The 10,072-nt window shown below is 65.2% G+C and overlaps 2 protein-coding genes across 2 annotated transcripts in view; one reads left to right on the top strand and one right to left on the bottom strand.

Annotated features, from left to right (window-relative positions):
* Positions 1-160: 160 nt before the first annotated feature.
* Positions 161-913, top strand: MNEG_1293 (hypothetical protein; the record flags this gene model as incomplete). Its single annotated transcript, XM_014050225.1, has 1 exon — positions 161-913. The coding sequence occupies one exon, from the start codon at positions 161-163 to the stop codon at positions 911-913; it is 753 nt and encodes a 250-aa protein (XP_013905679.1).
* Positions 914-2,079: 1,166 nt separating this feature from the next.
* The window catches only part of MNEG_1292 (hypothetical protein), a gene marked incomplete at both ends in the record, with an annotated part of 9,660 nt that continues 1,667 nt past the window's right edge, over positions 2,080-10,072 (bottom strand). Inside the window, 19 exons of the mRNA XM_014050224.1 lie at positions 2,080-2,270; positions 2,534-2,609; positions 2,898-3,023; positions 3,188-3,271; positions 3,532-3,680; positions 3,879-3,945; positions 4,107-4,326; positions 4,511-4,630; positions 4,910-5,007; positions 5,248-5,634; positions 5,874-6,062; positions 6,338-6,418; positions 6,734-7,338; positions 7,572-7,705; positions 7,965-7,984; positions 8,331-8,436; positions 8,762-9,286; positions 9,534-9,656; positions 9,931-10,019. Coding sequence (XP_013905678.1) covers positions 2,080-2,270; positions 2,534-2,609; positions 2,898-3,023; positions 3,188-3,271; positions 3,532-3,680; positions 3,879-3,945; positions 4,107-4,326; positions 4,511-4,630; positions 4,910-5,007; positions 5,248-5,634; positions 5,874-6,062; positions 6,338-6,418; positions 6,734-7,338; positions 7,572-7,705; positions 7,965-7,984; positions 8,331-8,436; positions 8,762-9,286; positions 9,534-9,656; positions 9,931-10,019 — 3,390 coding nt within the window. The remainder of the gene's footprint in view (positions 2,271-2,533; positions 2,610-2,897; positions 3,024-3,187; positions 3,272-3,531; positions 3,681-3,878; positions 3,946-4,106; positions 4,327-4,510; positions 4,631-4,909; positions 5,008-5,247; positions 5,635-5,873; positions 6,063-6,337; positions 6,419-6,733; positions 7,339-7,571; positions 7,706-7,964; positions 7,985-8,330; positions 8,437-8,761; positions 9,287-9,533; positions 9,657-9,930; positions 10,020-10,072) is intronic.

The following is a 10,072-nucleotide window of genomic DNA, read 5'->3' as shown; positions in this document are numbered from 1 at the left end:
CTACCCGCCTGTTCCGCGCTCCTCTTGCCCCCGCGCTGCCGGCACCCAGCAGGCCGTGGACAGCAGCACCTGCTTTTCCACCGCCAACATCCATACATTGTGGGCCGCCAGCTCCTATAGCCTGATCATCCAGCACTATATCCTGCTCGTTCATACTGGCATGGCGCCGCCACCACCATCTCTGGCCCCCGCGCCGCCGCGCCGCTCGCCGGCCGAGCGCGCCTGGACCCCGTTCGGCCTGGCCTACCACATGGTGCTGCGGTGTGCCTTCTTGATCGCCCTGCTGCTCGCCACCGCGGGCACCTGGCGGTGGCCCGAGGCCTGGGCGGTCGCGCTGGCGCAGGAGGCGTTCTGGTTCCCGGTCGGCCTCTACCTCCTGCGGCACGACCCCGGCCTCATCGCCGAGCGCGCACGCGCGCTGATGGGCGCGCCGCCCGGCGTCGCCGCCTTTGACCGCGTGCTCGTGCCGCTGTTCATAGCCACGACCGCCGCCGGCTATGCGGCCGCCGGTCTGCAGCGGCGCCTCGCGCCCCCGCCTGCGCCGCTCGCGCCGGCGACGGCGCTCACGGCCGCAGCGGCGCTCGCAGCCGCGCTCGCGGGCGTGTCGTGGGCGCTCCTCTCCAACCGCTGGTTCTCGGGGGTGGTCCGGCTGCAGCCTGAGCGCGGCCACGCCGTCTGCTCGGCCGGCCCTTACGCGTTCGTCCGCCACCCCGCATACGCCGCCTGGCTGCTGCAGGCGCCCGCCGAGTGCGTGCTGCTGCAGTCGAGCTGGGCGGGCGCGCTGGGGGCCGCGCGGTGCGCGACGCTGGTGGTGCGCGCCGCGCTCGAGGACCGCTGGCTGCACCAGAACCTGCCTGGGTACCGCGAGTATGCCGCGCGGGTGAGGTACCGCCTGGTGCCCTGGCTGTGGTGACCAGCCAGCACTGCGTCGCGGGTGGCCGTGCGTGGGTGGCTGCCATGCGGCCGCGACGTTGACGTGGTGAGGCGATGAGTGCGACTTGCAGCGCGCGCGTGACTGCGCGGTGTGCGGGGGCGTGGTCGGTCTGGTCTCTGATGGCGCTCAGAAAATAAGGGTCTTGTGCTGTCCTGCAAGGCGCAAGAATGCCGTTTCAATAGTTCTGGTGTGACCTGGCTCCCACTTTTTCACCATGGTGCCACCTCACCCTCCAATATACTCGAATATGCTCACAAATGATGGCCGCCTCAGTGGATGCCTTATGCTGCACTGGTGGTGGCCTCTTGTGCTTGTTGACTGCCGCCGCCTGCACCCCGGCATGTATGCATTTCGTACGAGCACCATCCTGTGTGAGATGGAAAGACCAGCTGGCAAGCTGACTCGTCCTGGTTGTTGCAAGATTGATGGGCAATAAGCTCTTTGGACATGCAGGAGCGGTGCCGGCGCCGCGTGCACCCCGACCACTCGTTCCGCGTAAAGCAGCAGTGGGGCATCCTTGATGATGCAGGGGTGCTGTTGGAAATTGGAACAGCGCATGCATGTGCCGCACGGCGCACAACATCAGCACGCGTTGATGGTTAACTGCAGACTCTATGTGCACCTGTGTGTTGTGGCGCAAACGGCCAACTGAGCAGGCAGGAATGCGCTCATGGCTAGCTGTATTCAAAGGAAGATATGATGGCGCAACTTTTGGACTGACATCAGCAATGCATCCAGCGGGTGAAAGTGACCATCTGAAGCATGTACGGTGACTTTCCAGCCACCAGCCGTGCTGCCTTTGCGTGACTCGCAGGGGTGCATGCGCAGTTTCAGCGCACCCTGCCAGCCTGTGGTCGCAACCACAAAACAAGCGAGCTCAGCAGGCACGGCGTGATGAAGTTATCAGGCATGTGTGAAATTTTTATGAATAATACGCTGAAACCAGCAACGGGTCAGCACGCCTTCATCATCGCTTCAAGTGTGGGGAAGTTGGTGGTGACGGCAGCATGTTCCAGCATTGCCGTGCAGCCATGTCAAGCTTGAGAGCTCAAGCTTTATGTGCAGCCGAGGACAGCATTAAGCCTGACAACGCCATGCAGAGCTCCAAGAGCAGGGGTGCGCCTCTCAAGGGTCAGGTAGAGTCCTCACGTGGCCGTGCCAGTGCCGTGAATGTCACCGCGCAGCAGTCGCCACGCAAGTAGGCGTGGCACCGCTGCCAGTGCTTTGCGCACCAAAATTTGCGTGAGGTAGCTGGCGGCTGCGTTGCCAGCTATGAGCGCAAATAGTTTGCCTTGGAATGACATCGGCAGCCCCACCAGCTGTGCAAACTCGTCCACTGCGGGGTTAGTATCACAGGCAGGAGAAGAGGGAAGCAAGGCAGGGTGAGGTGATTTGTGAGAGCCGTCGAGGGCCGTGTCCCTGCGCTCAACAATTTGCCCACGCTAACTCAGTTGACCTGAACCCCGGTGGCATGGGAGGTCAAGAGCTGCTACCGTATGCGCATCTTGGTGCAGACAAGAGGCTTGCAGATGCAGTGTGGATGCTCGACAAAAGTGTTTGCTGCAATCGCACTCCCCCCAGGGATGTGGTGGGGCTCACTGATGGGGTCTTTGCTGCTGCCGAGGTAGTCGACCGGGGAGAAGACGCAGTAGAGGATCAGGGCCAGCTGAATCACCTGTAGGGTTTTGGCAGGGATTGTCAGCAGGTTGCGGTGCAGCATCAACTCACTGTGTTTTCATAGCATTCAGGTACGGCTGGTACTGAGTCCATGGCCGACATTGCGGCGAGGCCGCAATGTGGACCAGCACACAACAGGGGGCAGGCGGCCCCCTCCTTTCCAATATGCGTCGACAGCTGGCACAGCCGGATGTTGCAACTGCTCCAGCCTAGGGTGCAGGGCCCTCAGCCCAGTCGCTGCGACTGGGCGGCCGGCCTCGCCTGCCTGACACACCAACATGCCCACCAGTACGGCCACGAGGGGGCGATTCCTCCAGATCGGTGCTCGGAAGGGTCGTCCAATGTTGAGAGCAAGGCAGCTGATCCAGATCTGGGCGATGTTCATGTTGAAGACCACGGTGTTCTCAGGCGCCTGTCGTAGTGAGTTGGGGTTTGAAATCTCATGTTTGAAGCTCATGTTTGTCAACATTTGGAACATGAGCTGCTCCCTGATTGTATGATGTACCGTCGCCACGGCTCCGTATCCAGTCAATCGACCTTCCTTGCCCCAAAAACCCAAGCATCCACCCGGCGCACCATGGATTCCGTCAGCACGCCAACCTCGGTCGTGTCAAACCGCGTGTACCAAGGCTCGCGTCCCAGCATCAGCAGCGCGGCCACCTGTATGCAAGAGCATTCCAGGTCAACTATGAGGGGGGGGGGCTTCAGCAAGGCCCACGGCCAGCAGGCGCAGCAGTGACTAGAGCCGCACCCCGCAGGCCAGGTGGACAAAATGCTCCTCAGGCGGAGCAAGTGAGGACCCCCGCCCCCCTCCCCTCCAAATATCATCGCTTAGATGGAATGCGACTGATCACAGCGGCGGGCAGAGGCCCCCACACGCGTCATCCATACCCCAAACGGCGCCTGCGGCCGCCGCGCACCTGGAACACTCCTATGGTGACGCAGTGCGCCGCGACCGGCAGTATCACGGCGGCGCTCATGAGGCAGGGCGGCGGGCGCTGCGCGCTGAGGCGGCGGCAGGGCGGCGTGGCGGACATGAAGCCTGCCAGGACCGTGGCGAAAAACAGGTCTGCGGTGATGGGCGGAGGTGGGGGTGGATTCAAAGGGAGGGGGGCTGCTGGGTTGGGGCGTTCGGGTGGGCGGAGGGATTGTGCAGCGAGTTAGGTGAGGACCGGACCCGCCAGCTGAGTGGCGAGATTGAGGTCGACGTCATTGCCAGGGGGCAGCACTGACTGGCCAGCTGCCCATCACGCGCAGCGCTGCGCACCTTGTATGAGGTACTGGTAGTTTCCGATGGTGATGCCGTACATGTATACCAGGCAGATGCCAAACACCTGGGGTGACAGCCGGTGGTGCAATTTCAAAAACCACACGAGCAGCGGCTTGAAGAGATGGTAAAGTCGGGGGTTAGAGAGCGATACAGAGGGCCCTCGTGCCAGCGGCGCGTCTCATGCATGTCCAGTGTGCTGCATTCACGCAACACCCAGCGCTGCACCTGGATGAGGGCGTAGCTCATGATGAACCTGAATATGGCATACGCGGCCGCCAGCGAGCACCGCCCCTCGGCAATGACAGCAACCATCGCCTGCACCGTTGCGGCCCGGCTGGTCAGCGGCGCAGCGATGGAGGCCTCGGCCTGGCAGAGCGACAGCCCCACCAGGCTGGCACGCAGGGCGCCCGTGTCGTTGGCGCCGTCGCCACAAAAAGCGACCGTCCTGCAGGACGTGCGTGGGCCAAATTACAGCGTTGCATCACCCGCGCGCGTGCGTGAGTTTGTGGAGTGGCAGGGTCCGGCACGGCAGACTGAGGTGAGATCAAGTTTTAGGGGGCGGTTTGAGAAGGGACTGGGCATCACTGGCAATGCAGCCACCTCACTTTGCCGCGTCCCGCCCGCCGCACCTGCCCAGCCCCGGGAGTGCCGCAGCCCCGTCGTCCCCCCCGCCGCCCTGCTCCCCGGGTCCCAGCAGCTCCATCAGCAGGGCCTTGTCCCCGGGAGTCATGCGCGCATACACAGAACACCTGCGGCCCGGGTTTGAGGGGGCGCATTGAATGTTGTGGAGGCTTGCAACCGCGCTCTGAGCCAGCATTGCGTGTGGGGGGAGGCGCGGTGGTCTTGATCCGGTGCAGGGGGTGTCGGAAGAACTGGAGCTGACAGCATGACAAGATGAGCAGAGAAGCCTTTCTGATGGCTGAGCCCAGCCCCTCAGAAAACGCCTGGCAACGAGTTGTGCCAGCAATCAACAGCATTAATTCGTCATCCCAAGTATGGGGCGCTCTCATGGCCGCTGTTGCCCGCACGTTGACAGGACGACCTGCAGCCAGCTGCCCGTCTCATGGTCCGCAGGGGAGCTAGCCTTGGACCCGTACTTGGTCACGGTGGCTGGCAGCATCTCGCGCTGCACAGCACCGCAGTTGACATGTTGTGCGAGATGGATCAACAGGTCGAGAGAAGGAGGGGTTGGGGATTTGCGATTGAAGACAGCTTTGACAATAGTGGGCAACTGCTTGCCAGGGGGGTGCTTCAGTCGCCCAAGGTCGACGCTTCTTGGTACCAGGCAGGGTCCACGGGTGCGTGAGCCTCAGCCTGAGGCTGAGTGCCTGCAAGCAGGCTAACCGCAACACCAAAACACCCCCACCTTGACAATGATTGCCGCCGCAGCGGTGGGTGATGACGGCCCGTCCGCATCACCAAATTCATCATGCTCGGTCCCGTCCCTCAAACCTGGCAGCGCGTCCGGCTTCGCTGCCCTGGCTGTCTGCAAGGCCGCCGCCTGGTGCAGCGCCCGCAGCGCCGCGCCGGTGATGGCGCACTGCAGCGCTCCCTCGGCGACGCCGCGCACGGCGTCGCGCAGCGCGGCCGGCGCGCGGGCCTCGTCGGCGCCGACGAAGGCGCACTCGAGGCCGCCGCCGGCGGAGGGAGGGGCGGCGGTGATGACGGCGGCTGGGCGGTCGAGGTCCAGGATGCCGCACTGCTGGGCCACCTTCACCGCTGTGAGCACGTGGTCGCCGGATGCCATGAGGACCTTGGGCAGGTTTGTGGAGGAGGAAAGGGTTTGAGCTCTCAGACGGGCTATGGAAGGGCCAGAGGCGGGTCGTTTGGGAAGAGGCAGTGCTGCTGACGGCTCGTTGTGGCTGAGATGGCCGCTGGGCCCCGTCGCACGGGGCAGCTCATAGCCGCCGGCGCACAGGTCAGGGCCGGCTGGGTCCGGCCATTGGGCGGCAGACGCAGCCGCAGTCGCCGAGTTCGCGTGGACTGACTGACCTGCATGCGCGCCCGTTTCAGCTGGGCAATCGCGTCTGCAGTGTCCGGCTTGAGGGGGTTCTCCAGCAGCGCAAACCCAGCAAAGCAGAGGCCGCGCTCCAGGATTGCCTCGTCAGCGTTTGCAACCTCGGACGGCGCCGTGCCCGGCGGAAGCGCGCGGTGCGCGAGCGCGATGGCGCGGAGTCCGGCCTGACAACGAGTAGCGTTTTACGAGGGAGTCGATCTGGTCACAAGGGTGCTGGGCGGCTTGGGGGGTCGGGGGGTGGTCGCTCGGGTTGCAGCATGGCATGGGCAGTTTAAGCGAGCAGCAGTGCTATCTCAGATGCCGGCAGGGCGCGCTATGCGCTGGCTCTCAAAACCAGCGGCACCTGCCGGCACGCAACTGCGGAGTGACGTGCACAGTTGACTAGAAGTGCAACATAACCAGCAACCCCGCCCCCCCCCAAATAACGCCAGCAACCGACCTGTGTTGCGGCCTGCAGCTGCGCATCAAAGTCCTCAGGCACTCCGCTGACGCACAGGTCCCGCACCACCTCCGGAGAGCCCTGGGCAAAGTGCAAAGCGGCGTGCGGCGGTTGGGCAGTCAGGGATGGCATCAAGGGGTGCTAGCAGCGGCACCTTGGGAACAGGTGGCGGGCTGCTCCTGCATTGTCGCGGATTAACAGGTCTGCGGGCCGGGCTAGGCAGTCTGCTGGTCTGGTGGGGGGGGGGGACGCAGCTGGCGCGAAATTGCCGCTCGGGGCACCGCCAGCAGCGCATGCGTCTCCCAAGCCCCGCCGAGTCTGCTGACCTAGAAATCAGCAGAGAGAAACCACCGTCCGAAGTCGAGGCGCCCCTGCGTGCCCCTTCCCCCAGCCCACCTTGGCATACACCGCCAGGGACCCGTCCCCGTGCGTCACCACGACGCTGCTCCTCTGCCGCGCGCTCGTGAAGTCGAACCGCCGAACCACGCGGCACCGCTCCCCGCACGGCGAGACGACGACCATGCCGCCGCCGGCCCCCTCCCCGGCCCCGCCGGCCGCCGCAGCGCCCTCCAGCCCCTCCCCCGGCCGCCGGTCGCGCGCCGCCGCGCCGACGCCGATCTGGCCTGCTGCCTCGGACTGCTCCCCGAGGCAGGACCAGCCGCTCGCCTCGAAAAGCTTGATCTCCAGTTGGTCCCCAGCCAGGGCCCCATCCACCACAGCCAGCCCATGGCATGCGGCCAGCAGCACGCGCACCGCACGCGGCACGTCGACACTCAGCCCCGTCCCACCGCCGTCCGCGCGCGGCGCACCCCCCTCCTCGCACGCGCCGCTGCCGCCGCCCTCTTCGGCAGCGGGAGGAGGCGCGGGGGTGGCGGGCGCGCTGCCGCGCGAGAGCGTCACAGTGTGGAAGCGGCCGTCGGTGGCGAGGCGCAGCTCCCGCAGCTCGAGGCCGCTCTCCGTGAGGGTGCCGGTCTTGTCAAACGCCACGGTGTCGACGAGCCCTTGGTGGTGTTGGCGGTATTGTGCAGGTGGGGACAGCCGCAGGTGAAACGTCAAGGGTTTGCACATCAAAAGCACGGCCCTGCTGGTTGCCGCCCCGCGTGCGCTGCTTGCTGCTGCTGGGACGCGTATCCAGGCGAGGCGTGCCACTGGCAGGCGCCGAACGCGCAGTGATGTTGCAGGTCGAAGAAACGCGACCACATCATGCTCAAACATGCGCATGCGCACGCCTCACCCGCCAGGTTAATGTGGCCCGATGACGACACGCTGACACCGCCGCGCCACAGCCGCGCCACGGCGGCGGCGGTGGCGATGGCGAGGCACGCCACGAGCGCGGGCGGCACCGCCACGGTGATGAGGTCAAGGTACCTGGCGGGGGCGGTTTGTTGAGCGATGTGAGGTGGTTCTTCTGGAGCAATCGTGCAGGTACTGCGTCGTGAGCGGTGGATCACACCTTGTGTGTCATGCACCTTCGAGCGCTTTGTTGGCATGACCAGTTTCAGGCGGGTGGGGGCTGGGCAGATGGACGCGTTTTGCGACGGTGTTTGCCAGTGCGCGAGAAACGGGGGCAGAGGTGCATCGGTAAATGCGGGTCGGCAATGCGGATGAGACGCGCCCCCCTGCTCACTTGAGCGCGATCATGCCGGGCTGCGGCAGGTAGCCGTCAGGTGCGAGGAGGGCGAGCCCGGACGCGGTCATGAGAGGAGAAGGAAGCGGCAGGTTGAAGAAGCGGCGTGTGCTTCTTCAGGAGTGTTCAGGCGCGAAGCCGCATGCCATCTGGCGGCGCGGCCAGGCTCCCACCGTACTCAGGACTGCCGGCGGATCAACGTGATCTCGCCCGGCAGCTGCTGCTTGCACGTCTGGCCTGTCCAGATCCTGGTAGCAAAACATACCAGACTGCCACAACGCCCAGGCTCTGTGTCCCTGCTGCCTTGTGCGCCCTCCACCCGCCCCAGCATTGCCCCCAGCCCTTAACAATGACGCGGCAGCCCACCGTGGCGCCCATGCGGACGAGGAGCACGATGGACCAGACGTAGAAGCACATCCCAATGATCAGCATCATGAGGATGAACCACAGCGCATCCTGGGTGAAACGCAGCCTGAGGGGTGTGCGTGTGTGGGGGGGACAGATGAGTGGGTGTTGGGGGGTGGGAGATCAGATGCGCGCTTGTGTGTGTGCGTGTTCCCTGAACCCACATGACAGAGGGAAGGTGTAAGAGGGCACAGGCGGAATGCTGGAACGCTCGTTGCGGCATGACGTGCACTGCACTGGCAGTCGTGCCAAGCAATAGGTCGCGAGCGGATGCATACCGGCGGATGGACGCCTGCATGGACTGAACAGAGGCAGGGGGGGGGGGCAGCCAGGTGGGCGCCGATTCGCGTTGCAGCAGCGCGAACCGGCTGTCGGGCCACGTCGCGGCTCACTTGTGCTTTGTTGGGTGCAGCATCCCCCTCAGCATGCCGCCCTTTGCCGATGCAAACCCTGAGTTGAGCACGACCGCAACCGGCGTGCGCGCGGCGCGGCCAGGCGCGGCCAGCGTGACCTGCACCTCCGTGTCCCCGCTAAGCACAGCCTGCGGCTGATCATCAAGCAACCGCAGCGCCGCTGCCGCCGCGGCCTGCACCTCCGCCTCCGTCGCCGCCCTAGCCTCTGCCGCGTCCGCCGCCGCTGGGCTGCTGTTGCCGCCGCCGCCGCCCGGACCGTCCTTGAGTGACCGGCCGGCCGCGGCGACTTGAGGCCGGCAGGGGGCTGGGCAGTACGAGTAGGGCACCTTGCGCACCGCGAGGCTCTCGCCAGTCAGCTTTGCCTCGTCCACGACGACCTCCCCCTGGAGCAGCAGCATGTCGGCAGGCAGGCGGCCGCGGCGGACGAGGACGAGGTCCCCGGGGACGAGGGCTGAGGAGTCAATGGTGGTGACGGCGCCGTGGAGGATGACATCAACAGGGCAGCTGCGTGGAATGGTGGTGGTGGCAAAAATGGGTATGTATATGGAGGTGTGTGGGAGGTGTTGGATGCATGCATGTGCTTGTGTGCCCGTGCCTGTCTGAATGTATGCTTGTGGTTTGTGCTTACGTGAGTCAGCAAAATGTACCCCCTCATCTTGTCTATGCAGGTTTGCCAAAACCAATTCCACATCCACGCCCGCACGACCACCCACATGCCCCCCACCCAACACCCTCAGGTCTGCCCAAGCACCTGTAGAGGGCCATGCCCGCCATGCGCCGCGCCGTGCGCCAGTCGCTGACAGACGTGGCCGTAAACGTGGCCACCGTGATGAAGAACACAATGGCGGTGTAGGAGTAGTAGCCCTGCCAGCACCTTCGTCGCGAGAGGCAGGTGTGGCAGGGGCGGCTCAGGCAAGAACTCAAGGCACTGAACCACGCTGGCACAAGGCCGCCTCAAACTTATGGGACAGCCGCACGGCGAGGCTGTAACAACGCGCCCCCCCCCTGGTAACCCAGCGGAACCCTAGCGTGGCAGGCAATGCGCGTAGCAGCGAGATCCAAGCACGTGCTAGGCGCTCTGCTGGCGACCGAGGCGGCCGCGGCCGCCTGTGTTGGGGCGCAGCGGCGGCTTTCCGCTGCGTGCGCACCAGATGACGCAGGAGGCGTACTGGAACAGGCAGAAGGGGTGCAGCAGGCTGCGCGCCAGCAGCCGCCACAGCGGCGGGACAGGGACGACCTGGCGGCGTTGCCAGGTGGCCGTGTGCGTTTTTTGGGGGGGGGGCGGACAGG

This window comes from Monoraphidium neglectum (genome assembly GCF_000611645.1).
Source record: "Monoraphidium neglectum strain SAG 48.87 unplaced genomic scaffold scaffold00126, whole genome shotgun sequence".
Taxonomy (NCBI): domain Eukaryota; kingdom Viridiplantae; phylum Chlorophyta; class Chlorophyceae; order Sphaeropleales; family Selenastraceae; genus Monoraphidium; species Monoraphidium neglectum.
This window is presented reverse-complemented; position numbering and strand designations above follow the sequence as displayed.